Here is a 14991-nt window from a genome sequence, read left to right on the forward strand (position 1 = left end):
TACGGAAGTGCGAGGAAACGCTTTCAACTAAATCACTGCAGACTAGTCGTCCCCTGATCTTGCATGCTTAGATTCTGCATACTTGACGGCACGTCTATTTGCTACTAGACGAAAGCTCTTCACTCAACTCATCTTTACTTATAAAACGTGCCACGGCTGCAAATCTTAACAAGCTTGGCGTTGCCCGAAAAAGTGTAGGTGTAAAAATCAGACTTAGGGCTGTAGTTCCGAGGAGTAGAAGATAGAGCTTTCTCTCAACAAGGTTTGCACCAGAGGCTCTTGAAAGCAAAACGAAAGACAATTCACCCACTTGTGCGAGAGATACCCCAACTGTAAAACTAGTGTACAAATTATACCCGAACGCCCGCACTACTACTGCGATCAAAGTTGTCTTAAATATAATTACGGCGAAAACTGACATGACCAGCACGTCCAAGTGTAACCATAGGAAATATGGGTTCATGATAAGTCCAATCGATGTTAGAAAAAGCGCCGTAAAGATGTTACGAAAGGGTTCGAGACTATGGAGCGTCTGATCGGCGTAAGGCGTCGCCGACACCGCGACGCCAGCGACGAAAGCACCCAGTTCCATGGAAAGTCCTAGACGCTCCGAGGCACAGGCTACGATCAAGCAAAACGCAACACCCGTTAATTGATAACTCTCGTCACTGTGAGCTGCTACGAATCTGAATATTCGTTTAGTGATAATTCCAGAAAGGAGTGTAAATACTAGCACAAATATTATCATCTTCACAACAACGCCCGCAAAGCTCCAAAGTGTGGAGCCCTGGCTACTAGCAAGAACTGGTATAAGTGCGAACAACAAGCCTATAGTGCAGTCCTGCAAAATCAATGTCCCCATTGTGATTTGTCCACAGAGCGTTCGGAGATTGTCTCTTTCTATCAAACACTTACCGACGACAGCTGTCGAACTCACGGAGAGAAAGGCACCGACAAATATTCCTTCTTTGGCAGATGCACCGGCAAAGTCACTCACTACACCGCAAACGAGCATCGAAAGAAGCATTTGAAGAAACCCACCATATACGGCCACACTTTGCACTTGTCGAAGTTTCGTGATGTCAAACTCTAGACCAAGGCCAAACAGAAGAAAAATTATACCAAATTGGGCAAAGGTCTCAACTTGAACTAGTTCTACTATCATGCCAAACCCACCAGGACCAACTAGTGAACCCGCAACAAGATAACCGGTGATTAGCGGCTGTTGTAAAAGGGCAAACAAAGAACCACCAGCAGCAGCTGAGCAGAGCATAATGACAAGGTCATTTATAAGTCTTAAATCTTGTTGTAGTTCCATCGTTCCCCGCTTTGGATTGGATATCACGAACTCGTTGTCGGCGGCATCGACTAAGCGGTCAACGTCTTCGGAGTTTTCCTTGTTCGCTCCAAACGCACGATCTATATCGCGTTTAACACCGACGAGCTGCGTCAGCAACGTGGTTTCTCTTCTGTTTGCCTGTTGACTATCTTCTGCCCCCTCCATACTCAACTGTTCCAGAGCTTTTTCTGCCTGGATATGTGTCTTTGTTTCTCCAACTGTTGCTTCATTTCGTTGTGTTGATACGCTCTCCACAACTTTATGAGATGCGTCGTCCTTCAGGTCTCTGGTGGCATCGTCAGAAGGTTCCGTAGCTACTTCTCCTCCGCGTGGCCTGTGAAGTCTAATGACAGTCTCCAGTGTTCCGCCTTCACTTCGAACGGTATTACTGAAACTTCTCCCTGCACCAGTTGCTGTTCCATGTACCGCCGTCTCCTCGTCTTCGAACTCTTTTTGTAAAAGTGTGTTGAATTGGGCCGCGATAGTCTTGTTGAAGACTCGCTCCTTGTCGGTATCCGCGGCAGCGAGTTCACTGTCCAGCAACTGACGGGCAAACGTACCACGTCCGTGTGCGCACGCCGGAAGCACTAGTACGACGATGAAACACAAACGCCAACATTGCATGCTGCAAGCACGACTGTGCGCAGCGCTCGAGCGTGCAATTATTCCGCGGAAACCTGAACGACACAAGCGATCGTCGAAATTTTCGACTCGGAGACGAAAGTAGATTTTCCACAGAGAAAAATATAGAGACAAGTGAGCCATTAACATTATACTAGTATAAAATCCGCGAAATATAGCATAATTCCGCGTAATATATGAAAATCTATATCTACGTGAACCATGATCGCACCCTTTCCTTTCGCAAGAAAACCTTGGTACATTTAGATCATGATATACATCGGCGGCCTTCACACCCACGCCTTGTGTGAAACATAGGTAATTCTTTTACACATGATCGTACGCTGCCACGGTCCGCCAGCGTCACGTGTATTCTCACGACTTGGACGTATTCGTACGGCTCGAACGAGGACGGCTTTGAAGGGAGTAAGAGCCTTAGACGCGGCGCAGCCTTTTGACGGCGAGAACAAGCAACGGATGAGGGAACATAAAATAAAGTTGAAAATTGGCATTATAGGCTTCGGCAACTTCGGGCAATTTCTTTCGAAGCACTTCGTCGATCAAGGACATACAGTGATAGCTACATCGCGAGGCAACTATTCAGACATAGCCAAAGATCTGCGAGTTAGATTCTACCGAGATGCCGATGACTTTTGTGAGGAGCATCCAGACGTTGTGGTTGTCTGCACGAGTATACTGTCTACTGACGCGACTCTGAGGAACTTCCCTCTACAGAGACTCAAAAGAAGTACTCTTTTTTGTGATGTGCTATCAGTGAAACAGTTTCCAAAGCAACTTTTCCAGCAACTCTTACCACCTGATTTTGATATATTGTGCTTGCACCCGATGTTTGGTCCGGATAGCGGCAAGCACGGTTGGAGAGACTTGCCTCTCGTTTTCGATAAGGTTCGAATTGGGACCGAACCTTGCAGAGAAGAACGCTGCGCGAGACTCCTTGGAATTTTTGAGGCTGCTGGCTGTCGAATGGTGGAGATGTCGTGTGAAGAACATGATCGCCAAGCGGCCTCTTCTCAGTTCATAACCCATACAGTGGGCCGAATGCTCGGTACGATGGAGCTTACAGAAACAACGATTAGCACGAAGGGTTTTGAATCACTCCTATCACTTGTCGACAATACCTACAACGATTCGTTTGAACTCTATTATGGGTTATTCATGTATAACAAAAATGCAACTGCTGAGCTTTCTCGACTTGAGCTTGCATTTACAAAAGTGAAGGGTGAGTTATTCGATCGTCTGCATGAACGCATACGAAACGATATATTTGAGGAAAGTTGAGAGGATTTGCATATTATTTAACACTGGCGATCGCTCCAAGAGAGACAAACCGTTGCTCCATTGAGGGAAATGTCTTTCATTTCACCGCGAAATAATTCGCCAGCGACAGTGCAGTATTCACGTGCACTTAAAATAGCCTCGATCTCGTCCACTTTCGAAGAACCTTGCACACTGACACTATCCATTTTGATCTTTGGTCGAACAACGCTTATATTCATACAAAGTGCCGATGATATCTCAAAATTGTCCCGGCCAAACACAACGTGTCCGTCATCTTTCTCTATGGTTGGTATGCAACCTAGAGACTTAGAAATATAGTCACCTTGAGAGTCCAGCATTTGGTGGATGAATTCTTCGTCGCCGTCTCCCGTAATAGTGTAAAGCACTTGAACTTGATCGTTTGTACGAAGTCCAGCACTTTTACGTAGCTTTTGGACACGGTTCACAAGCAGGCGAGCAGATGCTGAGAACAAAATAGAACTGTCGACGCTTAGATCCAGTATGACCATACCTCCATCGTCCACTGTAGCATAAGCTACGTTAGCATCCTCTTGATGATTGAAATGATACTTAACGATGATATCCGAAGAAGTAAGTTCATGACCTGCAATTACGGTTGACTTGCCACTCTGAAAAGTCGCAATTTTGAACGGATCCCATGATTTGATTTCTTGTGAAATTTCTTTCATGGACTTGCCTACTCGTTTACCCAACGCGGCAAAATTAGGTTCGGCTTTTAGCGTCGCAAACTTTGCCGGGTCGGAGCTCACCTCCACACGTCTCACATTCAGCTCATCTCTCAAGTATGATAGAAGTGCGTTCTGCGAGTCCTCAAGAAACTCAGTGTCAGAGTCGACAATCGTTATTGCTGATAAAGGCATTTTCAGTGGCTTTCCGGTACGTTCGCGTACAGCTCGAACGGTCTCTATCACAGCCTGCATCTTTGAGACGGAGCTCTCGATGCGAGGGGAGGAGCTTTGATTGAACCGAGGGAATTCACAGAGGTGAATACTTTCCTCTGATTCTGGCAGACAACGGCGTAAGTTCTGGTACATATTTTCCACAAAGAAAGGTGTGAACGGAGCCATTGTCTTGCATATAGTGAGAAGGACGTTGAACAACACGTCCAGGGCACATCTTGACTCGTCCCCGCCGTCTTTTCCTTTCAACCTACCCCGGTTGTAACGAACGTATACATTAGTCAACTGACTTATAAAAGAAATCAGCCTTGGCACAACGGTGTACAACCTGTAGCTATGCATCTCTTCGGTGACAAATTGTACGAGCGAGTTGGTTGAAGACAGTATCCATATATCGAGCACGTTTTTTGACGTCGGCTCTCCTTCACTCGGTGTAAAAGGGATCGATGCGGTTTCCTCAAGAAGACGAACGTTTTGCACGAGAAAGCGATACGCATTGTACCAAGGTAAGAAGACATCCTTCAAGACTCCAAAAACACCCTCCTCTTTGAACCTGAGAGGTTCAGCTCGCACAACAGGACTATCAATCAGATATAAGCGAAGAGCATCTGCTCCGTACTTGTCTAAGATGGTGTTCGGATCAGGATAATTCTTCAGTGACTTGGACATCTTCTTCCCGTCTGAAGCCAGTACCAGACCATTGCAAATCAAATTTTTAAACGCAGGTTTGTCGAACAAAGCAGTTGAAAGCACCATCAGAGTATAGAACCAACCTCGGGTCTGATCTAGACCCTCTGCTACAAAGTCTGCTGGAAAAGCGCTTTCAAACCTTTCTTTATTCTCAAACGGATAGTGTTGTTGGGCATATGGCATACTTCCACTTTCGAACCAACAATCAAAAACATCTTCGACGCGACGAAGTGGTGGGAACTCTGGACCGCGACTCGATGGTATTTCAAGATGGTCAATGAAATGACGATGTAAGTCGGTCACAACTTTCCCAGTTAGTTTCTCAAGCTCTGCAATTGAACCCACCACAATAGTCTCATCACCAGATGGAGAGGACCACACAGGTATGGGTGTCCCCCAATATCGATTTCTAGATATTGACCAATCATGTGCACTTTCAAGCCAGTTGTGGAAACGTTTTTCTTTCACGTATGTCGGCACCCACTCAGTTTGCAAATTGTTTGCGACAAGTCGCTCTTTGATCTCCTCTACTTTCACAAAAAACGAGGCCACTGCCCTGTAGATGAGAGGCGTTCTTGAACGCCAGCAGAAAGGGTAAGAGTGCACAATTCTCGCATTATCAATCAGACGACCACATTCTTTCGCCTGCTGAATTAGTAGTTTATCAGCATCTTTGATGTACATGCCTATGTACGGTTGGGCCGCTGGTTCCATAAAACACCCATTCGCATCCACCGGGTCAGGAAGCGCGTCATCTTTTTGGAGAACATTATTTTCAATGCACACACGATAATCATCTTCACCATACGCGGGAGCTTGATGCACAACACCCGTCCCTGAGTCATCTGTCACATAAGAATCACAACACACAGTGAACGCTTTTGGTCCCAAAGAACCCTCAAACCAGTCAAATATCGGTTTATACTTCAAACCTGAAAGTGAACGACCACTGACTGATTTTAAAATGCACCACTCATCGTTTAGAACCTTAGTAATTCCCTTGCTTTTTTTTGTTGCATGAGGTAAGCTTTCCATGCGAGCCTCGGCCACGATATAAACATTGCCTTCTGGGTCCTTAAGGTAAACGTATTGTAATTCTGGATTGACACATAGCGCTGTGTTTGACGGAAGCGTCCATGGAGTTGTTGTCCACGCTACAAGCGACGCTCCAAGTTCACAGCCAACGACTGGAAACGCAATCTGCGCAGAATATGATTTCACAATACCAAGCTGAAATAGACGAGCTTACCATAACCGCTGGGTCAGACACATCTCTGTAGTCCAGGCCAGCCTCAAAGTTTGATAGGGGGGTGTTACAGGCAGTAGAATATGGCATAACTTTAAATCCCTTGTAAATCTACCGAAGCGTTTTAAAAATGGGCTACATCATCACGTGAAGGAAGTTAATACCAGTTTTTTATCGTCCAATGACTTGAAAACCCACCATATGCTTTCCTGCGCAACGCAATAAGAACATGCTACTTGTACTACCAGAAGACGTACCATGAAGTTTGGATCCATCGTTTTGTAATCATTTTCGAAGTCGATCCATCGGCCTATTCTTTTAACTGTTTTCTCCCACTCTGCAGAATACCGAAGGACAATACTTCTACACTCTTCGTTGTAGTTTCCGATACCCATTTTAAGAACGTCTTCTCTCCCACCAATTTCTGAAATTTGACAGTGTGAATACGATGTTCGTATTTTCAGAAACAAACGCACTTAATTTTTTGTCTATCTCATGCTCCACCGGTAGGCCGTGGCAGTCCCAGCCGAAGCGTCTCACGACGTGCTTCCCAGTTGTAGATGCAAATCGGGTCACGATATCCTATAATCGGATGAAACTGCTGTCGAACACGTCCCAAGCAACACAAACCTTGATGGTACCCGCCAAAAGGTGGCCATAGTGAGGAAGACCAGTCGCAAACGGAGGACCATCGTAGAAGACAAACCTGTAGAAATCAGTCAAGCAGTTGAAGTTTGAGAGGAGAACGAGACTTACTCGGGTTTGCCCTCAGTGCGGCGTAGCTGTTCGCCAAACGCATCAATGTCGTCCCATAGTTTCAAGATGCGTAGCTCCTACGTCGAGTGCGTGAATTTGGCGCAGTTTACAGCGTTTCGTTGGGTCTCGCACTTCGTCGGGAAAAGAGTATTGCTGCCCTTCGACGACCTCATATAACGTCATTCTGGGCGATGACGCAGAAAGCTCCTTTGAAAGCTGCTGTCGAAGTTTTCGTCGTCTTGAAGCCGTGCCGCTTCGTGAGGAGGGCTTTGTGTACACCGCGTTGAGGTTTTGGCCCTTCCGAGGTATTTATTACTGTTCGTATTTTTCGACTTGTAGCCACAAATCTACATGGTATAGCCTGAAAACGCCATCATGAAAAAACAACATCCTTCGTACTTACACAGAAAATCCATCTTCTTCACCCACACACCGCGAACTAACTATAGTAACTAGTACAGTACAGATCTACCTGTTCTGTGCCTGTAACACGCGCGCGCCCGCCGCCACACCTGTCGTCAGCGAGGGACGACGAGCTATGGGCGATACGAGCATGGTGCTGGAGCGCGCATCGCAAGATTTGATGAAACTAGAACTCGCTGGTATCATCACACCGCAGGAACGTAAGCATATATTTTCAACGCGCTCCAAACATGAGAATTCGCTGGCACGGCAGCGTGGTTCCAGTGAACGCGCTTTTCTTGCATACAGTTCGTATGAGCTCGCTCTTGAGACTACGCTGCGGCTACGAATGAGAAAGAGCCGACATCACGCTCTCGCATCGACAGTCCAACAGCACGTACGCCGAGTCCTGGGTCGCGCTGTTCGTCAAAATACTTCGAGCCTTCATCTCTGGTACGTATTTGTACAGTACTGCGAGAAGCATGGTAGCAACAAATTATTATCTCGTGTGCTTGCGAAAGCGCTGAGATATCACACCGACAGCGTTGGACTTTGGTTGTATGCCGCAACCTTCGAGTTTCAGAAAAACCTCAATGTGAATGCTGCTCGAGCTATCTTGCAACGTGCGCTGCGAAACTGCGCCGAAAAAGGCGACATCTGGTTAGCTTACTTCAAGATGGAAATTATGTATGCGAACGTCATCAAGTCTCGGAAAGCGGCGCTACTATCCCAAAGTTTGACCGAAGCGACTGAGAGTAGCAAGGGTGGGATCCAACTGAAGGTTGAAGATGGCGCGATTGCATTTCTGGTCTTTCACAAGGGCGCGTCTCAACAAGAACGAGATTCAAACTTGTGCCTGAGGATGCTCTGTGCTGCCATGGGCCTACATCACGCTAGTACACTAATCGAGCGCATGCTCGCATCACGCATAGCATACGAGCAAGAGACAGCTACGGTAGCAAATTTTATTCTTCATAAGAAACGAACTCGTGCTACTTATCGCAGCTTGCATAAGTTGCTTAGTACGCGCGACGTATCAGCGCACATGGTGAACCAACTTCATGCCCTCCGGCGGACCCTGGAAGAATCTGAACTCAGCACCAGTACCTGGAGTAAATTATCTTTCCTATTAAAACGTGTCCATTATTCGGTGGAAGAAAAAGCCTTGCAAATGTTGAACAAGGCGCTCGTACTGCATTCGCTTGGTGTGGACACAAGATTTTCAAAGAGGCAGGGCGCACACGCAATGATAACATGTTTCAACTTTGAAGAACACGAATTTCTACAAAAAGGGCACTTTTTCAGTGCCCGAATGTATTGACTCATAAATAACCACCGCTTATACCTACCATCTGAAACAGAATCACATTGCAGAAGTTGGAAAATAAGAGTCGTGCAGTCACGTGTTACCAGTTCAACATCGGTACTTCAGTTCCTGTGTTCGACATATCGATGTGGGTACTCCGTAAATTATGGGTGCCGCTCCAACAAGGTACTTTAGCTGACACGCGTATCGTGCAACTCGTACAGCATCACTCGCACATTGGAACTCCGGAGATTCGTTCATAGAGTACGATAACCACTGCTCTAGCAATCGCGAAGAGAACCTATCAATGTCGCGATCAGTGACGTCCCACATATTAGCTATCACGATGGGAGCGCCAGCAAGTAGATATAGCATAGAGATACTAGATAGTGATGAACACTCCATAATATCATATACACCACTCGAACAGCCCATTAATACCGTTGCAGTACAAATTGAAGCATCCTGGAAGGAGCCCGTCTTCAAAATATCTTGTCCTCCACCATGACCGAAATAAAGGTAGAAATCAAAGCTCTGGAGTGATTGGATCAATTCACTTGCGGTAGGCGACGTTCCGCTGACACCATCCCACCCTGCTTTTGTCAGCAAAGGTTCAAGCTGTTGCTGTGTGCCGAGTAGATCGCCAGTCGGATTCAAAACAAAAAAAGTACTACTAATATTCTTTGCATGTCTTGTGTTGCTCTGGAAATCAGCGATACTTTGAGCGATAGCAACTGAGGGCGTTCTATATATGCGCTGATTATTTAAAGAATCAAGAGATTCCCAGGTGAAATGTCGCGTGACATCGTCAAGTGAAACAATGACAGCACTCCGCTGCAAAAAGCAACCAGCATTTGTCAGAGAAGTAGTTCTCTTCAGTTCAGCCAGATATTTCCGCGCAAAAGTGACCATGTCAGCAACATGTTCGCACGTGGATATTTTCTGTAACACGCTTTGTTTATCAGAAGATAAAACTAGGCACACTGGAGCTGATTTATGTTCGCATGGATTCAACAGAAGAGACGAAAGTGCGAGCCTGAACTCGTCGTCTGTCATGCAATCTAAGCCATGGATAAGTAGCCGGAGCAGCTGCGAAGCTGATGCAACAAGCTGTAAATCTAGCTTTGATGCAAGAATCCGAAGTCTAGACATGAGTTCATCGTATAAATCTCGAAGTTGTTGTTGTTGCTGCAGCACTAAATCACCAAGTAATAGAACCCTCCACGCACCAAGTACGTCTATGTCAAGTTGAGAAAGTATCTTGCGGAGGCTAGCATCAAGTTGAAGTCGCTTTTCCCACCAGACAATTTTTGAACTTCTGCTGTCCACCGAAGTAGGTAGATTTTTCTGTTCTTTGATGATCCGTGAAAAGTTATGAAATATTTCGCTAAGAAATGGGTTGGCGATTTGAACACAAAGCGCAGATCCGTCGACGCCACTTACTCTGGAGATGATCAGTTTGTCGCGGCGATTATCGTTGTCGGTGTGAGTGCACTTCACTATCCCTATTGTCAGCACCGGTGAACCCGTGATCGCTGTCTGTCGACATTTTTCTCCCAAGGCATTGTCTACACCAGCAAGTTCAGCGATTTCTTCACGAGATACTTGAAGACACTGGACTGCAGACGCAAACTGAGGAAATTGATCGCATTTCATCTTTCTCATCTTCCGAACGAAAGCCTCGTCGCACTGTAGCCACTTGACGGTTTTGAGCGTCAGTAAAGCTAGATACTGACTCCTTGTGACTGCTCCGTAGCAAGTTTGTAATCCGCTTGCTACTTTACAGGGACTTTGTGTGTGATCAGAAATCATCAACGACAGAAGTCTCGACTGTAGTTCCCAAAGGATGATAGGAGTGTCACGACATCGCCATAACAGCTCCATTACTTTGTTTCTCATTTCTATGGACATGCACACTGCGGGAGAGCGTGAATCCAAGCCCGGGCGAGGCATATCAAGTGGAAGGACTATTGAAAAGTCAAGCTTCAGTTCACATGAAAGTGAGAGAGCAACCAAAATTGGCTCATAATTCCGACAATCTTTCAACAGAGCCCCCAGGAGTGAAAATGATGTATCTGTATCTGGATCGTCCGAAGGTGTTAGAACTCCAAGATATAATAGCCTCGCATAAATTGAGCGAAAAGGACCCAACAACGAGGCACAAAGTGAGTGTTGTAAATGGTCAACATGCGCATTCACCTGACACCCACGTGACTCTGCCCTTCTATGCACAACGGCAGATATTTCGGCTATGGTTTCTCTAACTCGTGATATGTTCGTACCACGAAACTCGGACTTATGCTCGTTTTCACAACACGAGCACTCTATGATTGAAGATAAAACCTTCGCATACACGTCCATCCTGGTATCGAAGATACTTTCTTGCGTTCTTCGGAAAAGGGCTCCATCGATAACCTCATGATAAGTCAAAAGCTCATCTCTAGCTTCTGTCAACCTTCCAAGTCGTTGATAAGTACCCGCCTTGCGTAAGTGTACAGCTCCTTGCAACGCATGCGAGCATACTCGGCGAGATAATTTCAAAGCTTCATCAAATGCGTGCAGGCTGGAAGACACCATGCCTATCTCAGCGCAGATAGTTGCTTTCGTGCAGAGCGCTGATATGTAAGTCCCGACCACAAAAAAGTAGGAAACTTTTGGATCACATATACTTGCTTCTCCAGTTACCTCTTTCACCGAGTCATGGTAGGAGCTGAGGCAATTTCGCAGGGAAGAAAGAGCAATTTCCACATAAGAGAATGCCTCGCTAATATGTCCTCTTTCTGCAGCAACACCTGCTAGAAGAAGTTTGGATCTCCCCTGATGAGCGCTACACGTTTTGGATATGCGTCTCTGCCACGGACGATGTCTATGAAGCGATAGTAGTAGACATGGCGCCGGAATTGGTGCCAGAAGAATAGCAGCAACATGGCTTGTTGTCTCCGGACAAATGAAATGTCTTAGCCTGTTTGATAAATGAGTAGAACCTAAGGTATTCAACTTCTCGCAAATGTCTTGTATAGCTTCGAACATGCGTCGAACACCGTCTGAACTTTTTGCATTCAAGTGCTCTTCAAACACGCGACAAAATTTTTCCAACTCGTGCAAACTGATTTCTTCCTGGATAAACATTTGTGCATGTTTAAAAGCTCCGCTTTCGTTGATGCTGATCAAAGCTAACGCAGTACGACATGCGAACTCAATTGAAACCGCTAGGCGCAAGTATTCAGCATCAATTGCGCGCGCAACTTTCAGTAAGACATCATGATACACTTGTATTATTCCCGACTGTCCACACACCGCACATGCGCGGGTACGACACTGTCCAGATCCATGCGACACAGGAGGGAACATAACTTGGAGAAGATCAGAAACAGCTGCGATATGCGCTGAGCTATAATTAATTCGCAACTTTTGCCAATCACTGAGCACTTCGATTGCGAATGTGAACAATGCGCTTTTCAACTGATGCCTCAAACACATGGAAATATTTGAACTGTCCCAAAATAGACATTCCTCAATAATTCTGATCAATATCTCGACAGTTTTCTCACGCTCTACTAATTGGGGAATGAAAGGTTTGAATGTTTCCTTGTTTCCTGCAAAGCTGGTTGAGATTTCGGCATAAAGTACCAATATTGCTTTGAAAGGCATTTCAGACGTTCCGTAGTGATGCGATTCACTTAACAAGAGTTTGACAGCATTTTCTTTTGACGTTTTGTGCAAGTGGTGGAATAGAGTTTTGATTCGACCATGTCTTTCGCCGCTTGTGTTGACTTCATTTGCTTCGAAACCACCCAAATGATCGCAACACCGCAAAGTTGTCCTGTAAAGTGCCTCTGCGGCTTCTTGGTGTCCTGTCTCGGCGCACTTCTGTGCAAGCGTGTGGATAGATCTACGTGTGGCTAAAGTATTGAAGCCATTCAAAAGCACGAGTTGACTCAAGGTGTGCATCGCAATCGAATCGTGTGTGAACTTGTGTTCCAAGTTATTCGTCTCGAGCTGAATGGCAAGCAGAGCGTTTGATAAGCATAGACTTGGCAATGCAGCACAGAAAGCATGGGGTGTTGTATCAATTTTCAGGCTATACTCTGCAAGCTGCGCTCCGATTATAGCGAACTGTCGTATTTGGCATAAGAAGTCTGCGGTGCAATTCAAGTCTGCAGCACCTGCATCATATGCAAAGCGTTGGACTTCTCGTGCAAGTAAACAAAATGTGTGAAACAAATACTGAGGGTGGTCCAATTCTAATGCTCGTGAAAGCTCAACATTTGCGCACGCCAGTTCGCGCGACAAAACATTCTGATTGGACCGCAGAGTAAAATGAAGTGCAGTTTTTAGGGTCACAAGAAGCCAAGGTTCAACAGCACTTGGCAACATCGTATCAAGAAGTCGGAGGGCCTCAGCTTGAGTATCTGTTTTAACCGCTTGCTGCATAAGCTGCTTATAAATTGAAAAGAGCATGTCTTGCGTCATAAGCGCTTGCATACGCGTCAAAGTTTCTCTTGAGATATCCTTGGCGCTACTATAGCATACAAGTTTCGTCGAAACTTGGAGCAAATATTCTTTGTTAAAGGTAGAGTTTTCCAGACAAAAGAGTATGACTTGAACAAATTTCTGCCGCGTATACATGGCCTCAGAAGAATTAGTCAAGCCTGATATCACGATGAAAGCTTTCAAGGCACTGTTTGTAAAACTGCGAACATATTTATCGGCGAAATCCCCAGACTGAGCAAGAACAAGTTTGAGGACAGGCTGCATGATGTTTGATACCTGTAGATAACCGTCCACCAGAATTTCCCTTCTATCTGGACTTGCTATCAGCGCGCTGATCAAATTCAAAACCAATCCAATAACCATCGTCACAAAAAGTTTATCTCCTCGTCGTTCGCCACAAATTTTCTCTACTTGAGATAGATCAAAGTTCTCAGTGCGCAACTGTTGAAAAAGATCTTTGAGTAACGCCCAGCAGTTGTGGATTGTCTTGTCATTTTCATGTAACGCGGCTAATCTTCGGATCAAAGTATATCGCAGACCAGAAATATTATCATCGTCGCCAGGTTTTCTCAACACCCAGAGCACATCACACAGTTTTTCAGCAGCTGCCAAAAAACGTTGACGCTGTGACTTTGATTGTAGCGAAGTGCCAGCCAATAGCTTCAACGTGTCTTGTACTGCAGTAAACATGTCTTGCATAAGATGATCTGATAGTGTCTGCAACTGCGATCGGTCTACTCTGATGAGTAAGTTGCAAGCTTCTGTAGTGAGAGCCTCAAAGTTCAGACAAGCTTTTCCGTATTCTGCTTGAGTGTGCGCGGCGGAATACTGACGGACAAGCCTTGCTATCTGTGCGTGCGAGTCCATCCCGACTGTGGTACTCTACTCGCGCATATCTAACTCCATTCTTTTCTCTTTTTCGCTGCTTCCTTTCAGCAGTGACGGCGTTGCCCGAGAGCTGTTTTTTTGAATTCCCTCGCTTGCTCTGGTGCGCGCTCTCGGCGGTTATCTCTCTCGTTCGAGAGCCGGTGCTTACTGGCGTGAGAACATATATTAACAATCTCTAGTACTATATATTGTATATTTCCACTTTTTCGGGTAAATCATGTTATCTCCGCTTTAGTAAAAAAGAGGAGCACATCCACCTGCCATACATATAATGTGGCAAGATATGTCAAACTTTGCCTTTCTACGTTGGGATTTTGAATCGCCTGTTTTCGAGTAAATTGAACGATATCAAACGGTGTACCGATCCTTTGCCCTACGCTCCAGTCGAATGGCATCATCGTGTACCATGTACCCGATTTTCTCACTTTCAGGGATGTCCAAAATGTCTTTCAAATGTCGACCAATAGCTACCTGTTCAGGTTCGCTTGACGCTGTCTTTGTCCACAAGGCGATTCGATGCTGCTTCTGCCGCACACTGATGACGGCTCCGCAAACTTCGGTGGTTTCACTGAATTGCTCGCCAATCATACACAAAAGAAGATTCAACCAACTTTCGTCAAGCTCTTCCCCATCTTTCTGCTTTGGGACATAATATGTCCATTTGCCACCTTTTGCGCATGTCTCATCTTCCCACTTTGGCTCGATGCCCTCCTTGAACAAATGAAAATCCGTACCCATGATTAATTTGGAAGGTGTAAGGATGTTGTTGTACAGACACCAAAAGTCTTCCACAGTGTTGAAAGTATATACACTCCGAAGTGTTTGTCCCCATGTGGTCTGCTTCTGGCGACTGTGTGCTTCATCATCAATTCGGAATAACTAATTTGATGGAATGTGACTCACCCGTTTGGATTATCAAACCACAAAGTCCACGTGTGTTCGAGGGGGTGCTTCGTCATTTGTTTGAAACCCTCGCTCATGTTCGCTCTCGGGTTCGCACGAGCCCGGGATATTTGACGATATATGTGTA

At 45.7% G+C, this 14991-nt stretch overlaps 6 protein-coding genes across 6 annotated transcripts; 2 read left to right on the forward strand and 4 right to left on the reverse strand.

The window, feature by feature from the left end:
* Positions 1–94: 94 nt before the first annotated feature.
* Kea1 (potassium:hydrogen antiporter, putative) lies at positions 95–2110 on the reverse strand (the record flags this gene model as incomplete). The annotated part of the gene is made up of 1 exon (XM_001416382.1): positions 95–2110. The coding sequence occupies one exon, from the start codon at positions 2108–2110 to the stop codon at positions 95–97; it is 2016 nt and encodes a 671-aa protein (XP_001416419.1).
* A 183-nt stretch (positions 2111–2293) lies between these two features.
* Ardh (arogenate dehydrogenase, putative) lies at positions 2294–3259 on the forward strand (the record flags this gene model as incomplete). Its single annotated transcript, XM_001416135.1, has 1 exon — positions 2294–3259. The coding sequence occupies one exon, from the start codon at positions 2294–2296 to the stop codon at positions 3257–3259; it is 966 nt and encodes a 321-aa protein (XP_001416172.1).
* Positions 3260–3276: 17 nt separating this feature from the next.
* IleS (Isoleucine-tRNA synthetase) lies at positions 3277–7054 on the reverse strand (the record flags this gene model as incomplete). Its single annotated transcript, XM_001416383.1, has 8 exons — positions 3277–6099; positions 6161–6226; positions 6280–6324; positions 6373–6539; positions 6592–6697; positions 6746–6821; positions 6872–6948; positions 7004–7054. The coding sequence occupies 8 exons, from the start codon at positions 7052–7054 to the stop codon at positions 3277–3279; spliced, it is 3411 nt and encodes a 1136-aa protein (XP_001416420.1).
* Positions 7055–7409: 355 nt separating this feature from the next.
* Positions 7410–8594, forward strand: Utp6 (U3 snoRNP protein Utp6p; the record flags this gene model as incomplete). Its single annotated transcript, XM_001416136.1, has 1 exon — positions 7410–8594. One exon carries the CDS (start codon positions 7410–7412, stop codon positions 8592–8594), a length of 1185 nt encoding a protein of 394 aa, XP_001416173.1.
* Positions 8595–8687: 93 nt separating this feature from the next.
* On the reverse strand, positions 8688–13940 carry Cut1 (Separase, putative; the record flags this gene model as incomplete). The annotated part of the gene is made up of 1 exon (XM_001416384.1): positions 8688–13940. The coding sequence occupies one exon, from the start codon at positions 13938–13940 to the stop codon at positions 8688–8690; it is 5253 nt and encodes a 1750-aa protein (XP_001416421.1).
* Positions 13941–14309: 369 nt separating this feature from the next.
* If4E (eukaryotic translation initiation factor 4E) lies at positions 14310–14699 on the reverse strand (the record flags this gene model as incomplete). The annotated part of the gene is made up of 1 exon (XM_001416385.1): positions 14310–14699. One exon carries the CDS (start codon positions 14697–14699, stop codon positions 14310–14312), a length of 390 nt encoding a protein of 129 aa, XP_001416422.1.
* Positions 14700–14991: the final 292 nt, after the last annotated feature.

This window comes from Ostreococcus lucimarinus, chromosome 2 (genome assembly GCF_000092065.1).
Source record: "Ostreococcus lucimarinus CCE9901 chromosome 2, complete sequence".
NCBI lineage: Eukaryota > Viridiplantae > Chlorophyta > Mamiellophyceae > Mamiellales > Bathycoccaceae > Ostreococcus > Ostreococcus sp. 'lucimarinus'.